The following is a 20650-nucleotide window of genomic DNA, read 5'->3' on the forward strand; positions in this document are numbered from 1 at the left end:
CTCGCTGCCTCAGCTCTCAAAACGCCACTGCTGCGGAAGGGACCCATCACAGATGGCCATGGTCACGTACCCTTTGTGGCTAAGTGGATCCACCACCTTCATGCACTGCCCCACAGAGACCTGGTAGAGGCGGTTGTTTTTCTAGAGGAGACAGATGGGATTTAGTTATTAAGACTTCGGTTCTCTCATCGTCAAACTGAAGCTGAAAGGGATGCTCAGGGGGAGGGGATGCTCCTTCCTGACAGATGAGCCTTGCTGCGGACTCCCTGATCTATCCATAACCACCCCAGCAGCGCCCATGGGCAGCAACCTGCTCTTCTCCTGCATGGAGGGAGCCAATACATGAGAAGAGTCACACCAGGGTCAGTGTCGGTGCTTACAGGCACAAGCCGATGTCCAACAGAGCGGGAGAACATAGCAAGGATACCACAGCACTCCTCCAGAATACCTCTAACTCTGGTTGGAACTGACAGTGCACAGCTGGCCTCTCTGCACCAAGGACTCACACGCTACCATCACAGGCATCACCTACCAGTTACCAGCAATGAATTTCAATAGCTGTTCTCTTAGTCTTGTAAAACCCTTGTCTGCTAACTCAAGCTGATGAACCCTGAGTAATCTCTTACCAGCAGCAGACTATCAGCACACCACTCCCACCACCATCTGCAGCTGCAGCACTGCTGGGGCAAACCTCAGACACACACAAGCCTGAGCTCATGCAATACCTGCCTCCCTATCTCCAAACCATCCTGGACTGCAACAGCCTTCCTTACTTGACTCCACACAGGAACTTGTGCTGCCAACGAGCAGCAAGGGATGAACCCAGGACAGATTACACAGAGCTGTCCTGGAAGCGCAACAGGCAGTTTGGGCAGTGCCCTCTTCTTTGTTCAACAATGTCTGTACTACAGACTCACTGCTGTGCTGAGGGCATGTGGGGAACAACATCCGAGTTAATACCCAGGAGCCAAATTCTAAGCACATGCAGCACTGGCTCAGTTCTGTGAATCAACCACTCCAGACTCGAAATGATTAAACTAATGAGATGCAATTATGGGGCAGAAGCAACTGCAAGAAACCCCCTCTCTCAATCCCTCGCTCTGCCCTGTGCTTCTTCAAGCACGAAGCAGAAACCACCACACGGGCTGCTCCTGTCTCCCAGTCCTGCAAAAACAACATGACAAAGGGCTGTGGGGTGGATTTTGGTCTCTCTGGCACATCCCTGTGAATCACAGTGGGTGGCTGTGTCGAACAGAAAAAAGGCTAAATGGAGCTGCAGAAACATTCCCAAGTTGCAAAGGGGCTGCATGAGTCAGAGCTCAGCAGTCTTGTTAAGAAATGCGGCCACCACAACCCATGCAACTTCGGTACAGGCTGCTTAGACTGTGGGCTGGGCCTGCTACAGTACAATTGACTTGGTACATCTGAGGTTTAGTCATAATTAAACTCAAATCTGCTGTCCTGTTAGTGCTATTGTCATGAAGGGCCTGGAGCACAAGTCTTATGAGGAGCAGCTGAGGGAACTGGGGTGGTTTAGCCTGGAGAAAAGGAGGCTCGGGAGACTTTATCACTCTCTACAACTACCTGAAAGGAGAATGCAGTGAGGAGGTGGATGGTCTCTTCTCCCAAGTAACAAGTGATAGAAGAGGAAATGGCCTCAGTTTGTGCCAGGGAAGGTTTAGACTGGATATTAGGAAAAATTCCTTCACTTAAAGGGTTGTCAAGCATTGGAACAGGCTGCCCAGGGAACGGGTTCAGTCACCGTCCCTGGAGGTATTTAGAAGGTGTATACATGTGGCACTTATGGATGTGGTCTCATGGTGGACTTGGCAGGGTTAGCTTAATGGTTGGACTCAATGATCTAAAAAGTCTTTTCCAACCTAAATGTCTTTGTGATTCCATGATCAATTACAAGCAATGTGCTTTATGCCAGCCACTCCGCTTACCCCGAATGTCCACTGCTGCGAGCCGCCGGACCCATGGCATTTCATGAGACGAGGTGGATCGGATGAGCGAGTTTCCGAAACGTCCAAGCAAAGGAGATTATTTAAAATCAGCTCATGATCTTCATTGTAAATCCAGACCTGAAAGAGGAAACAGAAATACATTTATCCCAGTGTTTCGGGGCAGGTGCCTTGCATCTTTTGTTCAGCTATGGAGGAGGTGCTTTAGCACCTGGATGTCAGACATGTGCCTTGCAATACTCAATACTCACTGCCTCTTTTCCAGCAACAGATACGCAGCTGCAGTGCTTTATTGCCTTCCCAGCATCACACAGCATTACCCCATGCAGAGGCACTAGAAGGACCAACTGTGACTCTGCCCTGTAACTACCACTGTTAAACTTCAGCAGCGCCCAAGTGTTCCTCTTGTCCAGGCAGTTAAACAAGATAATGTGCCAGGCAAGCAGTCAGATGGCCAACCCTCAGCTGCCTGCCTAAACCTCGCTTTGGAGCAAGGCATGTCTGGCACAGCTGAAGGTTCAGGGAAGCTGGACCATCAGCCTGGTCATTAACTGCAGGAGCTGCTGCTCCTCCCTCAGTGCCCTCAGCCCTGCAAAGACCTGGGCCAACATCAGTGAGGTGGAAGACCTGGAGGTCTTGTAACCAACAGAAGATTCTGATCCCTGTGCTGGAAAGCAAAGAAATGCAGAACTTCAGTGTGTGCACCTCAAAATATCCTGGATTACACAGGGGTAGGGAAAAGGAGAAGAAAGTATTTGGAAACTGTAACTCTGCAGTGCAGGGAAGACGCTGACACCAGCTGGCTAAACACCAAACAGCTGCTGTTCTGAGTGCCCAGCGGGGCCCTGCATTCACACAGCATCTGGCCGTCAAGCAGGCACCCTCATTCTCCTGCAATTCCCAGACCCAGCCCCAGGATGTTGTGTACCACCAGCATCCCTGCTCATCTGTGTCACTTGCCAGCACCAACTCCTTTCCCTCGACTACTGACCCTGGGAATAAGAGGGAATGAGCCCCTCATAACTGTACCAGAGGTACCCGTACCTACAGGCACGCTCAGTTCTTCCGATACACTCTTCTTGCAGCCCTGTTCTGATCTCACACAGCTCAGAGCTACGGTAACCATGCCCACTCTGCGATTTTCAACCCCCACTAAGTCAGCACAAGTTTCACACTCAGAGCCTAGAATATCAAATTCCAGGCAGAAAAGTCGAGCAAATAAAGCAAATTGTGATTTTTATTAGATTTTATCCGATGAAACTAAGCTCAGCCTTCTGGAGGGAGCTGTGATTCGGGGCATTGCCTCAGCTGGACAGCATGACTGAAAAGCATACAGCTCATTAGAACAGTGACTGTTGTAACACTGTGAAGGCCTCACGTTAAACAGTGCAGGTATCGCATTAAAATGTGCCCTAACCTCAGGTGTTCTGGTGCCTTCTAACATACTTTTTCTGTTTAAACCCTGCCATAAGAAAGCAAGCATGGCAAGATTGAAGTGGAGGAGGCAATGGAGAAATAGCAAGACTTGCCAGAAGTTTTATTATTATTAAAAGAAGTAGAATGATGGAGCCAAATCCCCAAACAACAGATGAAGCTGGTAAGAATGAAAGACTGCAGTGACATGGGGAGCAGACCTTTAATCAAAAGCTCAGGAATGGCAAAGAACACAGAACACTGCTTAAATCCAGTGTGATACTTCTCCAGAAAGGCTTATACAAGACGGCCAAAATTAATTCCAAACTCATGATGCATTGGGGGGGGAGAGGGGAGTAAAGAGGGGAAAAAAGGCCCAAATTTGGGACAAAGCTTCCAAATTCAGATTAGAATATCAGTTTGAAGTTGCAGATTCAAGCATAAGGAAAGCAAAGCCACCCTATGATGGGGTTTTGTTGTATAACTGCAAGCCTTTGCATACTCCAAAATTTATTAACTGCTTTGCTGCTGAAGACTGGAAGGATGATGTTTAGGTCTTGTTGCTCTTGACAGGCTGTAACAGCCCAGTATAGGAAGGCAACATCTCCTGGCGGCCAACACACTATCAAAAGTCCATAATGAAAATGGTGCCTGCCTAGGATTCATACCTCACTTCTGAGGAATGTCTTATTTTACCCTCTTATGTGTTTTCTACAATAACCGCTTTTCAAAAATTCATTTTATTTTTAAAAGAGGCAACAGATGAGGTGCAGGATATTTTCATTCCGCATCCACTTCCTAACAACCCAGGAGAGCATCCCTGTCAGATTTCAGTTTCTAAAAATGGAATTATGCCCAGCTCCCACCACACAGAAAGCAGAACTTTTCACTGCTGTCCCCCACATGCTAATGACTGATCTGCTCTACAGGCATAAGGAAACTCACTATTTTCACTGAAGGAAAGACACTGCGATGCAATTAGAATACAATGAATTGTTTCTTTTTTCCAACAACCTAAGTGGCAGATGTTACGGAAAAATCTCTCTCCATAATGAAATTGATGAAGTTTGCGGTTAAATAAATTATTTAATTAGGTGAATGCTGTAGGATTGGCCTCTTTCTAGCAGCTCTCTTCTCCCTGCCTGTCAACACAGGCAGCAGGGTAAGAGGAAATCTTATCCTGGTGGTGGTGGAAAGGCGCCAAGCATCCCTTCGGTTTTGGAGTGCAGTGGCCCATCCAGCTGCTGACTGACCTTCCCGAGGTCCTACATCTCCCCAGAGCACCCAGAGATCTTCCCTCAAGCAAAGCATTTCACACGTGGTAGTGCTCAGATGCCTGCCCAAGTCTCCCACCCATCAGAGTCAATACCATCATCAGTGGTTACAGGAACACAGAGGTCCTGCTGGTGCTTAGTCACCCAGACCACAGCAGCTGGTTCAACTTTCCCACAGCAGGAAAGGGACGCACAGCACAGATCTAGGGTAAGTGTACTAGAGTAGGTCTCATGGACAAAATAAATAGGAGGAGATCCAAAGCACAAACCCTGTTAGCAGAAACATTTCTTTATGCAGGTGCAGCCTAGGAAGAACTGGATTTTGAATTTAGGCCCATCAAAAGGTAGTTCAGACTATTTACAGATTTAAGAACTGAGGTTTCCTAGGGCTTCTAGTACCAATAGGACACAATCAATCACCCAGCCTTTGCCAGGACTGACTGATGACTTCATTAGTCTCATCTACACACAGACAAGTGGGTAGAAACAGTTTCTCCTCATACACAGTTAATGACTAGTTTCAGTGAGGACTACAGCTTAACTCCTTGCAAGGACAGCAGTGTGACATGGCTGAAGACTGGACAGGGGAGATTTCTGCTCTCTCCTTTTACTAATATTTAGATTTCCTGACTGGTTTCAGGTTGCCACTGTTGGTAAAGGAGACATGGCTCTTCGCTCCCTCCATAAACCTCTATATCCCAGTGATCCCACAGGATTGTTTTTTATCATAAAGAAATACGGGGCAGTGTAACTGAACACTTTTTTTTCTGGTAAAACATGGTATTATTCCTACAGTGAGATTAATTAATGTAAATAGGTAACAGCTAGCTGAAGTACTTCAGAGGAAATTCAAGTGAGGAAAGGGCTCAAACAGTGCCTCATCATCTAGAAGGACAGCACATATCATTTCCTCTGGAAAAATGGAGTTACCCATAGAAGATCGAGTCCGATGTCAAAACAGATAACTGTACAAAAACAAAACCTATCACCCAACCAAGGGAGAAAATAATAAATAAAAGAATCTGTAGTAGGTAGAAAAGGGAAGCTCACTGTTCCTAGAGAGTAAACATTTCAAAATGCTATGAAATAAAGCAGGAAGCATCAGCCTACCCTTTGGCTTTCACAGTGCAGTGGAGTGTAGCAAAAGGCATAGCTGGCCAACTGGCAAAGCTTTGTGAATATACACCCCCATTTGGTCTGCAAATTACATTAGCACTAGAGGAATGCTTTGAAAATTTTCAGTAAATACAAGACAGTAACTACTACAGAAACAGCCCTTTGTGTGAAAGAAAATCCCTGCCGTGAACCATGCCGACAGGAGAAGCATTCCGGTACTTTCATCAGTTACAATCTGTTGCTTGGATTGGCACAACTGTATTGTTCTGTCAGACAGTCTCTGAAAGAGAAAAATTCAGCTTAAGAGCACAAAAAAGCTGCCTCAGCACTGAGGAGGAGATGTGCCTAGCAGTCTGCATCATCACAACTATTCGTATATACTTCAGCTCCTGTTATTACAGGTAACAATGACATCCCAGCACCAAGTGACTTGTGAAAATCATCAGAAGCCACAAAGTTTGGTGGTCTGTAATCATTATTTTCAGCTACTGCTCCCCTGAAAACCCAATGTCCTCCTGAAGGTTGTTGCAGATACATGATACATGCTTTCTGTTTCACAGTTTAGTGTGTTTAACGATGTTTCATAATAGTTAGAGGGACTGATGAATTGTGTTCCTTCAGCAGTTTATGGAAAAGCAGCAGGCAGACTTACTTGGATGTCTTCATGCTCACTCTAGCCATGACTTGTATCAGAAAGGCAAACTAACAGTCACGATCTAGAGGTTTGGGGAGAAAGATCTTGCAGAAGAACTGTACATGTGAGCACATCATTCCAGACTGACTCTTGAACAGCCTGTGAAGTACGTATTCTTACATTTATGAAGTGCTGTAAGAGTGTTAGCAGAGCTTTTCTGGAATTCCCTGTTCAGATCAGTTATCTCTTAAAGGCCCAGAGCACAGATGCCCTTGCTTAGACACTTCAGTACCATCCCCAGCTGGAATGCCAAGAGTCACACTTTTAAAACTCAATATATTGCTAAGTAAGAGAAAGGTTAAACTATTGAATAGAACTAAACACACAGAGAAGAGGTTATAACAACACAGAAAATAAAGTTTAAGGGTCAACCTGGTGTATTTGAAAACAAACAGTTGAAAAAATCCACATTATTTAGTGGTCTTTAAGAAATGTTTCGGACAAGGAATTTGTCTTTAACATTTAGGTCAGGGAGAAGGCAAGCACGCGTTAGCTACATGACAAACCCAATCTTTCTTTAGCTGTTAGATCACAAACACTCCCACTAGTTAGTCCTGTGTTCGCTACTGTGCTTCATTCCAAAACCTTCCTTTTTAGTGTTCTTTAATGTTTCTCTTCCAAGCCTCTTGTTAACTACTTCTCCTCCTCCTCCTCCTTTAGGGCAGTATGTAGCCCAAGGCCTGCTCCAGAACCCTTGTCTCCTAGTCACCACCTCATTAATCTTGGCATGACGGTTTGGGGTAGAAGCTACACCATAGTTTGTTACTTCCACTTTTCAGATACCTCCAGTCTTTCATGACGATCTTGCAATATGCTTAAGTATTTTCAATCATCCTTCAACACCAAAGGTTTTGTGGTGTGCACTACGTTGTGCAGGCTCAGTCTCATTTCCAGAAAGAGGTCAGACACACTACTGAAGCTCAGGAGAGTGTTTCCTTTGGCAATATTGGCAGTTCCTTCACATGCCCACTCTTCAGCTACAGAACTGCTCATTCCATGTTAGTCTTCTCTTTGCAAAATTCGCAATCAATTTTTCTCTTTTCTGTGTTACTTCAGACATCTCTTCACTGACCTTATTCTGCAGGATCCTGTCACCTCCTCTACCAGTGTTATTTCTAACTACAAAATTTTCATCACTTCTTCCTGGATGTGTTCAATCACCAGTATGAGCCCCAGATTATTTATTACAACAAAACATCCTACTGTTCATTATAACTTAAAGACACACATTTAAAATACATTTTCTACACATATCAACCTCTGTGAGAACCACTCTCCTTACTGCATTTTCTTCCTATAGCAAAAAACAAATTGAATGTCACTGTCAAGTCCTAGAAAATAGGATAGTCTGATGTGCTTGAGTAATTTTTAACTTTACTTAATAACGCTTATCCAAGTCAACTACCCAATAATGTGAAAGTACTACCCATAATGGTGATGACACAGTTACATAACAGCTGTTACTTCTTTTAAATCAAGAAGTGAGAATTTGAAATTCCTTAGCAGCCATGAAGGCTACAGAAAACATAGCAAGCATCAACTAAGGGAAAAAGAGATCTCCTTGTAAGGCCAATCTCATGACTTCAGTGAGTTTCGCACAAACCCACCTCTCAGCATCAGCTCTCACATGCATGAATTGTCTATACTGCACATAAGACTTATTTTCCAGTTAAGAGATTAAGAGACAATTATTTTCCAATCAAAAGAACTGCAGTCAGTGAGTGTTAAGGCAGCCCATTTTGTCTTCCCAGCCCTTTGCATGTTTTCCCAGGTAGACTGCACCTTCAATATGTATTTTTCAAGGGAGAGTGTTACCTACTCCAGAGCAAAAGCAGCTTAGAAACAGATAACCAGTGATAACTTACTCATGTACCTCAGGGAAAAATTCACTATCATCAAAGGAAATCAGTCCCAAGTGGCATCGAATTATTTTCACAGAAAGCTGTCACAGGATGCCAAAAGCTTACATGAGGTCAAAATACAATCACACACTCATGAAATGGCAAAAATTCTACAGAAATGGCATCTTCGGTTCAGAAAAAATGGTAAACAGTCACAAAAATATTGCTCACAAAGTACAGATTGTCATCTTCCAGAGTAACTCTCTGTGCTGTATTAAGCAACACACACTTAATTTGCTGCCAGTGGGCCTCAGGGAATGGGATAGCTAGGTACCTGCATTTCACCAGACCCAACACAGGCTTTCTTATTAGGACAAAGGCATAAAACAGATGGTTCCAGAGCAAAAATCAGCAGAAAATGCCAATGGGTTGAGTGTTACCACAAACAACAGATAAAAGCTTCTAATACTCAGAAAGTTTCTTGCTATTTTTATAAGCTGAAGCTGTTAAATAAGTGTTGTCTTTTTCTACATTGTTCTCACGTAACTATAGCAAGATTGTTCAAGAGGATATGAAAGCAAGCTGGCTGAATGCACTCTTGGGATTTATTAGGAGAACAAAATAAGTCTAGTGGCAGAAAACCATAGTGCTGGATAACATACTTGGTTGGAGAACAAAATTGCTGTGAAATAAGATAGTACGGCCAGGGTTTTTTATGAGAACTAATTGTTTAATTTACCACTAATAAACCAGAGTCATGCATAAAGAAGCCGAAGATCAACAATCAGAGCACTAACTTGTCTTTCTCAATACCAAAAGGCTAACTGAAGTTTCTATTTCTGGGGGTGGGGATCAGAAAAAGGTTTTGATAAGGAAAAACAACAGACTTTCTCCTCCAGCCATGAGCAGTTCACTATTAAAATATGGCAGGAAGGAAGAGGGAAGCAGTAACTGTGAGGACCCATCTGTTCTTACTGCAGACATCATCCACAGGCAATCATTTTTGCTTTCTCACTCACAGAATGGCTCAGAAAGCAGCATAGCACCTTTGGCACTGCAAATGTACAGTCACTGGTGCCAATCAGTTACTATTACATTTACACAGTCTGTACATTTACAAGACTTGCTGCCTTTCTTACAGCTAATGGAAGAGATCACATAGGAAAACTTCCATTCACATTCCAACTTAAATTCATCCACCTTTACACAAAGACCTAAAATTTGGTTATAACAACGATTATTCAGTATTCCAGAGGCAAAGCACAGGGATGTATTGCTTCATCCTGTTTAAGTGACAACTGGAGACCACGTGTCTAGTGCCAACCAGACACTGGCTAACACCCCTCATGCCATCTTATTCTGTCACATTCAACTGGTGAGGCCACAGATAGGAGGCAGAAAGTCCCATGAGTGGACAAAGCAAACAACTTCTTGTTTGGGACTATTCACAAATCATCCTGCTTCTACTATTGCAGTTTCCATACCCTGAAAACTGCATTACATCCCATGCTCCACTTATTTTGTGTCCTTGATTACTTTTCTCTTTAGACGTGATCTGGTTTTTAAACCTGGGTCCCATAGGCTCCTATTCATAACATTCTCAATGTAGTTCTTAGCTAAGTAAAAGTCTTTACAGCATTAGATGAAGAACTCTCTACCCTGGAGACTGTTTATCCAAGTCCTGAACTTCTGTTGCCTGAAACAATAGAGGTGGAATACCAAAGGCTTTATGTAGCGATATAAAAACTCACATTAGAATTTTTACATCCATCCCTAATTAATCCCCAGATCAGCAATTCACCAGTAGCCAAAGAATTTTCTAAATTCCTTAGATTTCCTTCTATTTAATGATAATAACAAATCATTCATTCACTCCAGACTACAGCCACTCTAGCAGCAGAGGACTAGTTGTACAATACACAAAGAACAAAAGGCCAGGAAAAGGCCACTTTGAATCCCAGTATGAGGAACTGACTGAAGGCGTTTCTACAAATTGTGAAGTGTCAATCAGTGGATTATGATCCTGTCAGAAGCCACTTAAGGATAGTCTTCAGCCACACACACAGATTCATTCTATAAAGAGATTACAATATCCAACACTCAGCATTAGCAGGTACAGAGCAGTAAGCTCCACAGTCTCCTCGGCCAGCCTTGTTGCTTGAATGATACTCTTGACATTAGCCTGCTTGCTGGTAAGATGTGGTACTAAGGCATTTTGCCAGCAGTAAAATGTATTAGCAATTTTTAAGATGTGAATTACTATTCAGTACAATTAGGTATCTCATACCTGGTTTTGATCATTGTAGTCACATTCACGAACCACTACCAGGCCTCCTTTCTGACTTGGGTGGCCCTGGGCGACCAGGCATTTGTTGGTTTGAAGGTGATACAGCTATGAAAGGAAAACAGTTTGATGGACAGAGTAAACAACAAATATCACATACCAAAAGGAACACCTGGTAATGCTTTAGAAGCCCTAGAACTTAGTATCCTCACAAAAAAACCCACCAAAACCAACCCACACTTACGTCAAGATTTCTCTCTGTATGGTACAAGTGCTCAGCACATGCTGGCCGCACTCTTGACAAATTTCTTTCCCCTCTTCACTCCCATGAAAGCCACAGGTACCAAATACTCATTAGCTCAGGAGTATTGACTGTACTGTATAAACTACATTTTATTACAGTTTAGTTTAAATAGAAATCTCCTCCTATGGCCTCTCTTCATGAAACACTACCACCTCTTTGAGAAACGAGAAGGAACTACTTAAAGACAAACTACAAGTGCACAGAAGTGCATTTGACAGCCAATGGGTGTGCACATGTGTGGGAGATGGCAGGGCCCCAGATCTGGCAACCAAATTAAAAATAATTAATTCCAATCTGGAGCTGAATATAGAGGAAAAAAGACCAAGCTGATTAATTAGTTAGCTGCGTTTTATTATGAAGACATACGTAGCTATCTTGGCATTTGGACTGATTTTACTGATTTCTAGAAACCAGAAGACATTTCCAGTAATAAAAAGAACTGTTCCATCACATGCTGGTATATGAATTTGAGAGTACAAATACTGAACAATATTCTCCATTAAACCCCATTTCTGGAAATAGCTGTCCCAAGGCACATCAGCCACCTCCTCAAGTGCACCATGTTTCTTCTATTCCCTCCACACATCTGAAACAAATTACACAAAAGCTTTTAAGTAACATTTCCTCACACCCCAGAGACATCTAAGACAGATCTCATTTTCATCATTCCTCACTCAACAGAAGGCTTTCAAACCATAAAGCTACATGAGTTTTATATGATTTTTGTCCTTGTTTTTAATGGCCATGATGATCAGCATTTGATAACACTGTTAAAATCTGTCACAGTTTTTGATCATTACAGTTCTTCACAGCTGTCAAACCAGCACTTATCTCTGGCCCAATTAGTTTTTGAAAATAAGCTGAGATTTGGAGTGATTCATCCCAAATTCTAAAGAGTCTGGCATGCAGTGGTGACATTGGCTGATCATTCTGTTCCTTGTAGGCATCTGGAAATAGTTTATACAATCATCACAGCCAAAGCTGACTCTCTTACACAATGCTGGGTATAATTCTTGAAACCCAGATAACCAAGGCAAGGAACTCCATTTTTCTGTCTTGTCTCCCCCCTTCTTAAAGGGTGCACAAGGGTTTTTTTCCTCCACATTAAACCACAGGAAATTAATGGTAGGAAGATTTCCCCTTAAGTGTTGTTGAGGAATTTAGAGCCCTCAAGTAGCATCTCCCATGTCAGCAATTCCTTAGTTAAACTTCTGTCTGAATGAAAGCAGAAACCTATTATTTAGAATTCTGCCATGGTGAATAACAGCATTCAACAACTAGGACAATCATCCCATTGTATCAGTTTTATTCAGGTAAACTACACGTTTGCCCTAATAAATAACTTTACTGCTTGGCTGGGATCCTATTATAAAAATACTATGCAAATTGTGGATTCTCAGATTCCTGCTTTTGAGCAAAAATCTAATTATGTCAATAGGTCCTCCAGCCTAAATCTGCTTTGAGGACTGTCAACAGCTATTGCAGCCTGTGTTACCCTGTGGAGAGGGCTACATTGCTATTTAATGCTTTCAATTACTGAGCTAGAAGGGAATCTGCTAGCCACAATCTATGTGCACATTAGATGGTTTATTCAAAGGTCTCTATGAAAGTAAAGACCTTGAGAAAGTTGTCTTGGGTTTGAAGTTATCCATTACTTTGGGAAAGTGTAAAAAGGACATATCAGATGAATTTGTCTCTGGAGAGAACAGATGCAACTGTGTGTTGGCTTTGCCTGCATACAAACCCATACGCATAGGTGTCAGAGCTAATTTAATGAATTTAATCATGATTTCCCTCATGAATGAATACACATAAAAATTTATCTCTTCTACTTTGAAGAAAAAAGGAGCAAAACTCATTATCTAAAAGTCAAGACTAGAACTGCCATCAAATGCAAGTGTTCATATTTGCAGAAAATTATCCCGTTAAAGCAACGAGTTTGCAAACTAATTACATTGTACTCTTATCATAAACCACAGAGCACGAATATCTGAGGCCAAATTTCTCTATCCACTTCCATCTTCAGAACCAGCAGCCATGAAAGCACATTCTGAAGACATCAAAACTTTGTAACTCAGAGCTTTGAGGCAAGAAACCTCACTGAAGAGTATCTGGTCTAAAGATGACCTGAAATATAGATCAGAGTGAAACTCATTTGCCTTTGTATAAAGACAAATCCTGTTAGTTTCCAAGACAGCTTATTGCAAAACTAGAAGTCCATGCTCTATGGAAACAGAACATTTTTCTTGTATTTGAGCAGATCTTTCAGAAAGAATCTCAGAATAATTAAAAAAACAGGATTCTGTATTTTTAAGAAAGTTTCTCTTACCCTTCCACGCTGGATTATTTTCGGTCGTTTCTGTGCTCTATTAATAAATACTGGCTGCGGAGCTTTGGCATTGGGCCCAGATATTTGCATCTCAGGATAGATGTTATCTAAATACCACTTAAATGACTTGCAGTTCAATCTCTTTCTCAGTTCTACACGGTCAGTAATATTTCCGTAGTTCCTCATCCTTAGCTCAGGTCTCAAAGCAAAATACTGCTCCTGTAGTGAAGAGAAACAGTTTGGGGACAAAGGGAGAATAATTTTCAGACCGATTTCCAACTTCTTCCTGTTTGTAAAACACCCCAAGTTTCATTTTGTTTTGCTAGTGCTTCACCCGCATCATCTCCCAGAAAGGCTCCCACAGTGTTATTTTCTCATGTTCTAATTTATAATTATGCTTAGAATTTTAACTATTTAGACAAGGATAGATTAAGATTCCAGCTCAGTATTATGTACTGTTCAACTCTAATAAAGAAACAATGGGGAAAAACGGGAATTCATGAATGTACAATGTGGCATGAACAGTATTGCCAAAACTAGAAGAAAATCCCCTTGTGGAGTCTTTACTTTCAGCTAGATTTACAGAGCTAGTGGAAAATGCATTGTATTTGCACATGAACTCTTTTACTAGCTATGACTTGGAAATCAGTTTTCAAGGCATTGAGCCATAACATTTCGTTGCATTAATCTCTAGCAGACATCTGGAATTCACGTAGCACAACGTAGTTCTGACAGTTTTCAATTACCTACTGCTATCTCTGATATTCAGATGACATACAGCATCATCTCAACATGAATTACACATCTATCCTTATCAAGATCTTTGAGCATTTGGATGTGCTTGATGCATCACTGCTATTTTAATAGCAGAGAAAGAGAAAGCATCAAGTACATTGGACTGTTTGGCAACTCCGAGGAAGTTTGGAGATAGACTGGACATCACTATCATAAACTAGCCTGCTTCAAAACAATGGCTCTGATATTCCAATTGTCACTTTCCCGGTTAAAGTTCAAATGTCAGTGTTCTACCTTCTCTGCATTATTTATCTCCATTGTATACCTGAACTTACTTATTTTACATTTAGCTTTTGACAGTTATGAAGAGGTTGCTACTTCCCTTCCCTTATGCATTTTTATTTATTAAATAATGACTTTTGCCCTGTTGCAAAACAAGTCATGTAAGTCTTATCTTTGTACTATTCATCATACAATCACTTCAGTAAATTATACTGGCCCTAAATACTTGCATTACGCTTATAAAACCAGAAATATTTCCAAGCTTGCCTTGCACACACAAATCCATCATAATGACAGTCTCTGGCAACTACCAGAGAATTAGATAAGAAACAGCTGGAAACGTTCAGGACATAAATCTGTGATAAGAGACTGCTAGAATCAGCAGTTTAAGTCCTTGTTGGACAAAGTAGTATAAGCTGGAAATTATAACAAAGAATCAATTCCAAGCTTCAGAGAAAGCCATCATTAATCACAAAACAACTGTGCCCAGGCACCAATAAAAGAGAAAGTGATAGATGTACCAATACATTATGGAGATGGAGAATGGCGATAAGAATTAACAACCCTTAATAGGCTCCTCAAACTGACTGAACATCAAGATAAAGGATGAGGTTTGAAACATACACCTCTAAAGAATAGAAAGTTAATAAAGTATGTCTTGTATAGAAATTGAGGGACCACAGGAGGAGCCACACAGCAAATCCTATGGTCTCACAAGGCAAAATGTCCTCAAGTATCACAGAGAAAAGAGATTCACAGAAATCTGACCTACATTCAAGAGCATCAGTACCAAGATCTGAAGACAAGGAAGGAATACACTTGCTCTTGAATCCAGAAGTCAATTCTGATTGAGCCTCGAGGGCAAGACACACTAAGAATCAGACTGCTAATTAAAACAGAAAGCATACAGCCAACCCATAAGACCCCTGTCTTGCCATCATAGAAACTACCTGAAGGCATACAGCAGTACATGGCTGCCACGTAATACTTATTTGGACACGGAGCAATGCAGAGCTTACAAGAACTCACTCATCTTTTACTTCATTAAAAAGGCATAGTAGAAGTAGGAGGGAGGAGACTTGAGCACTCAAAAGCCGAACAATGATCCCACAGAATTTTGGAATTCATAGCAAAGTTAACATTAGGGAATCAGACTATAGAAGGAAGACCCCATTAGAGATGCTAACAGATCCCACTGTGATGATATAGTCATGTGACAAACAAGCCAGTTACTAACCTTATCTCATGACCGAGTGCTGTGGTTTAATCCAAACCAGCAACCAAGCACCACACAGCTGCTCACCCACCCCCTAAGTTTATATACTGGACATGATGTGCCGTGGTCTGGAATACGCCCTTGGCTAGTTTGGGTCAGGTGTCCTGTTTCTGCTCCCTCCTGGCCTCTTGTGCTCCTCCTCACTGGCAGAGCATGAGAGACTGAAAAGTCCTTGATCAGGGTAAGTGCTACTTGGCAACAACTAAACCATCGGTGTGTTATCAACAGTGTTCTCAGACTAAAGCCAAAACACAGCACTGTACTAGCTGCTAGTAAGAAAACTCATTCTACCCCAGCTGAAACCAGGACACCTAGAATTGTCTCTTACCTTATATTCATCCATCCACACGTGTGCCAGCCGCAAGGAGTTATGAGCCATAGTGTCCTGTCCCCCTGGTGAGCCATAGGGACGCCTTTTCCGGAAAATGTGTCCCACCCTGGAGCAGGGGATGATCAGAAGTCTACCACCACACATCCAGATCTGCCCAGACAAAAGCAGAACGTACCTCATTACACATATAGTGACAAGGCTGACTACATTCTCTCCTTCTTCAAGGGATACTTAGGTAGGTTTATCCATGATGATGGGATTAGGTCCTACATATCATGTTTTCTGACACTGCACCCCAGATCTAGATATCATTTACACTCTACCTCCAATTTATTTTTTTAATCTCTTTTTAAACTTCAGCTTCCAGCAAATTATCATCATTGGCATTTTGTTGGACTAACATAATTCTCCAGTGTCGGAAGAAACTTCTCACATTAGCAAGTCACTTTTAAAACTCCTCCTGGATAAGATAAAGACTAAACTTCTTTACAACTCTCCCCCCAGGGAAACAAAGGCTTCCAGACATATAAAGCTCTCCGAATATTTCTCAAAGCCCTTTTTATTGAATCTGTGCATTACACAGTAACAATGATGTCCTTGCACCCCATGCACTTCTACTCAGATATCTAATATTTTATACTGAAAACTTCAAAGATTTTATTTATTCAGTACATACCCCTTAAAGTCACAAATTTATGAAATGCCAGTCCTTATGTCTGAACTCTAATCTTGAGTCCTCTAATGACACAATTTGGTAAATTCCTCTAAAGTCTTGGGGATTGTGTTTGGTTTATTTTGGGGTATGTTTTTTTTTAAATGTTATCTCTTTTCATAGTAGTTGTGATAGAGTATTGTTTTCAGCAGACTCTTGTCAAACCTATTATGAATCCACTTTATAAAAAATGAAAAGGCAAACATGACATTGAGCGCAAAAAGTTGTTTTTCTTTCACTGAAGTGACAGGAAAGATGAGATAAAACACAGGAAGCTCAATGAAGTATCATTTTCAAATCTCCTGCTTATGACTTTCATTATTTTTCCAACCAAGCTGACTCCTCTACAGGACCTTTAATTTAGTTACAAAAATAATTTACATTTCCAGGCTCTCAAAAAGGAGGCTGAAGTATCTGAAAAGCCCCATACATGACTAAGGAAAGATAATAAGCTTACTTATTATCAATGCTGCTGTGAGCCATGTCTTTTTAACTGACATGAGATTCATCAGACATTTTTTATAAACTCCTTTCAGAAATTTGCATGATTATTCTTTTCCTGTGATTCTCTATAGGTATCATGAAACGCTCCACCAAACACAGAAAAAGCCACGAATGTTTAACTACAGAACTCAAAATTCTCTTTAATCTTCCCTTTAAAGCTTAACTTGAAGATTATTGTAAAGGCAGTTACTGTGTGCTCAAAGGCATCCTTCCTGGGAAGAGAAGTGCCAATTTCTATGTGCAAATAGCTATTCCAGTGCTAAAGAAACAGTACATAGGAAAGAGAAGCTGCACATAGGGAAGAGAAGCAGCCAGACACCAAGTTTCACACTCCAATACACACATAAAAGGTAGATTACCCGAAAAGATATTTCCAGATTTTCTCCTCCCCAGATGTCCATGCCACTATCATACTGTCCAAGCTCATTAAAGTACTCACGATCCATGGCAAACAGGCCTCCAGCCATAGTAGGTGACCTAAAAAGGAACAAAGAAGTTCATTTTTTTAGAGAAAAACAAAAAACCAAAATAAGTCATTTTAGCTGAACCTGCTAGTCTCAAAGCTTAACTTTACACCTATATAATACAATTTAAATCTTGCAGACACTAGAACTCATCGGATCACACTTCCAGTCTTAAAAAAAATTTTCAGAAGTAGATCTGTAAATGGTATTTGGGATTTCTTGTTATTCCAATACCTATAAACCTTAATTTTTTGTATAGTATATTTGAGGAAAAGGTGCAGGACAGGGAAAAAGGAAAAAAGTGGCTGTGTCTCTACTGAAAAAGCCGACCAAAACAAACCAACCACCTAAAAACATAAGAACTTGTACAAGTTTGGAGTCCAGCAAGTTTTCTACAGTGAAACTTAGGAGCGGCCTTTAATTAATCTGTCTTTACCAGAAGCTATTTCCTCTACAGTTACAAATGGATACTTGCACACAATAATGTTGTTCCCTCTCTTACAGGAGCAAATTATGGAGACCAGGCTTGGCTGTACTGCAGAAAGAGCAGAACCCAGGATACACATTACTCTCCCATATTGAATTAGAGCAAGAAACAAGGTACCATTTTGAATTACACAAGCCAGGAGGATGCTAAAAGAAATCCTACTCTGTCTCCACAGAATCTAAACCCCAAGAGCAGCATTATTTCATTGTTGATGCGATCATCAGTTTATTGGCAAGTTCTTTACAGTTTGCTTATTTGCATTTCCCAGTTTTTCACCTTGCCTGTGTGCTACCAGAATGGTGCTCTACTTTGTAAAAAATCTGCATATGATCCCCACTGTACAGGCTCTAGGTTGAATTGCTACTGCATCACTAAGTTATAATATGTAGTTGCTCTAGAAGAGTATGGGGGAGGGAGATGGAAAGAAAAAGAGTAAAAATACTACATAAAGATACGACAGTTGGAACATACAATGGGTGGGGAACAGACTTTTTCTTGTCCTTACTAGTAACATCCTTGCTTGTTCTCACACAGCTTTCTACTACAGATTCTGTCACTTTAAAATCTGGGTTGAAAGGTTGCTCTCAATTTTTCCATCCCTGATACCAAAATGTTTCATTATGAAGGTCTCTAAAAATGTAAGACTTTCCATTTGATGGAAAGCCATTTGCCAAGGTTAAGCAGCAATCTAGCTTCTTTTTCAAAGCAGGCAGAGACCTCTAAGTAGGAAAAGTCACTTTAATACTCAGAAAAAGTAATCTTTTAAAATTATTAGACTCCCTTTAACTACAAAACTCTCTGCCTTTTCATGGGAGTTTTTCCTAAAAGTGAGTTGAAGGAATGCAACAACAGTGTTGAACAAAAGCAAGAACTAACTTTCAGCCATGAACCAGATTAAATGCGAGAACAGTTCTCACATTTTAAGATTCAAGAATAAGGATTTTAAGACCTTCTATGCTGGTTCCCCATTCAGATTTTCCTAGTCTGTCCTTTTCCTTCTTGCTTCAGAAATGGCCACAATGACACTTTCCAAACAAGGCAGTCAAACTGCTAAGTAACTTAAGAAGTTTCCTGGCTTCTCAGACCAAATCCTGTGATGGGTAGACATGGAAAGACTAACTGCAGAGCTGTCAGACGACAACAAAGAACCTTGTGCTGGAGCTGCTTGCGTCAGCCCGAAATGCTCTTCATTAACAATCCAAGAAAAGAGAATGCAAGAGATGAGACCACCCAGTTCTGATTCACTTTGCAAATTTCATAGAAGTACCATATTATCTGCAAGGAGTCAGTCTGCAAGAAGTTATTCTGCCTGATAAACCTATTCTGTACTGAGATGGATTACTGCAACTAGAAAAAACACAAACAGTTTTTCTTGCACTGCTCTACCAGCACTGGCCCTTTTCATGAAGGGATTCACACTGGGACAGCTTCCATTCTCATGTCTGAACCGTATGTGTCTGCTACTAAAGAAAAAAAGGTGTCTGTTGACATCATTTTTTAACAGCTACGTGTCTACCAGGAACCAAGTATTGCCAGTTCAGTACAGGCAAGACAGCCATCAGTGGTTAAAAGATTGAGGAAGGTAACTTTCAAGTTCTAGTGTTAAGCTTTTACAAGTCTTTTGCTTCAGAATGACTCTCAAAAGACTGCAAAAACAATACGGGCAGTTTCCAACAGTTTCAGGCATTTGCCACATCATGCAAAGAGACAAGTCATATTTTTAAATGGTTTTCACATCTGTATGTGTTCATTTAGAAAGCTTTATGACAAAATAATTGCTGTTTGGTGAAAATATAAATTAAATCTGAAGAAAAAAAATATATTTTGACATAGAAAATTACCATATGCTCTGATGTTCTCTCCCATCAGCTGGAAGACCACCTTCCTGTTGCCACAAAAATGTATTTTCTTAATCTATCAATTCTTTAGCATTTAATCACAGAAAATATAGAGCCTATGTTAGTGGGATATGCAGGCTATTACTAGCACAAAGACAGTTATCAAAATCATCATTAAGCCAAACATCAACAGACTGGAAACAAACATCAATGCACAGCTCAAAAGTGAAATTATTGGACAGATTTAATACAGACTAGCATTAGCTCCTGAAGACTTTTGTATTAGCAAAAGCTGCTGTTGTATAGGCTTTCTCTAGAAGTATACTTCTTGACTTAAGAGGATAGATATATCTGATCTGTGATTAAATGTGAGAAATTAAACTGAAATAGGTAACAGTAACCAAAACTATCTCAAGGTAAAATAAACAAGTCAGATAGCTGACAGGTAAAGCATCTGCTTCTTAAACAGCACACCCAGATAACGCTCTGTAATGATTAACGAGTTCTCAACATATCACACAGAACTTCCCACCACACGGGAGGAACCTTACTTGATTGGAGCAGTGGCTCCCTCGGGTCCTTCCAGTTCTGACAAAGGAACAAGATCCCACTTAAAGTGCAGGCCCCAGTTAAATCCTCCACGCACAACTGGGGAAGAGCTGTAGGTAAGTGTGTCAGAGCTGATTATGTCAATCACAGGGCACACCACAGTCTTGCGATCTTCTCTGATGGGAGTCAGCAGAGGTTGTAACCACATCTCATTCACCTCACAGTGACTGTCCAGGAATACCAGCACTTTCCC

General features: G+C 41.2%; 1 protein-coding gene across 1 annotated transcript in view; it reads right to left on the minus strand.

Annotated features, from left to right (window-relative positions):
* The window catches only part of GALNT11 (polypeptide N-acetylgalactosaminyltransferase 11), a 33114-nt gene continuing 12464 nt past the window's right edge, over positions 1-20650 (minus strand). The window contains exons 5-11 of the mRNA XM_010014353.1: positions 20400-20643; positions 17419-17536; positions 15841-15993; positions 13220-13438; positions 10590-10694; positions 1947-2084; positions 1-141 (exon numbers count right to left, since the gene is read on the minus strand). Of these exons, the coding sequence (XP_010012655.1) occupies positions 10-141; positions 1947-2084; positions 10590-10694; positions 13220-13438; positions 15841-15993; positions 17419-17536; positions 20400-20643 (1109 nt within the window). The 3' untranslated portion in view covers positions 1-9. The remainder of the gene's footprint in view (positions 142-1946; positions 2085-10589; positions 10695-13219; positions 13439-15840; positions 15994-17418; positions 17537-20399; positions 20644-20650) is intronic.

Source organism: Nestor notabilis, unplaced genomic scaffold, assembly GCF_000696875.1.
Source record: "Nestor notabilis isolate BGI_N333 unplaced genomic scaffold, ASM69687v1 scaffold15215, whole genome shotgun sequence".
Classification (NCBI taxonomy): domain Eukaryota; kingdom Metazoa; phylum Chordata; class Aves; order Psittaciformes; family Psittacidae; genus Nestor; species Nestor notabilis.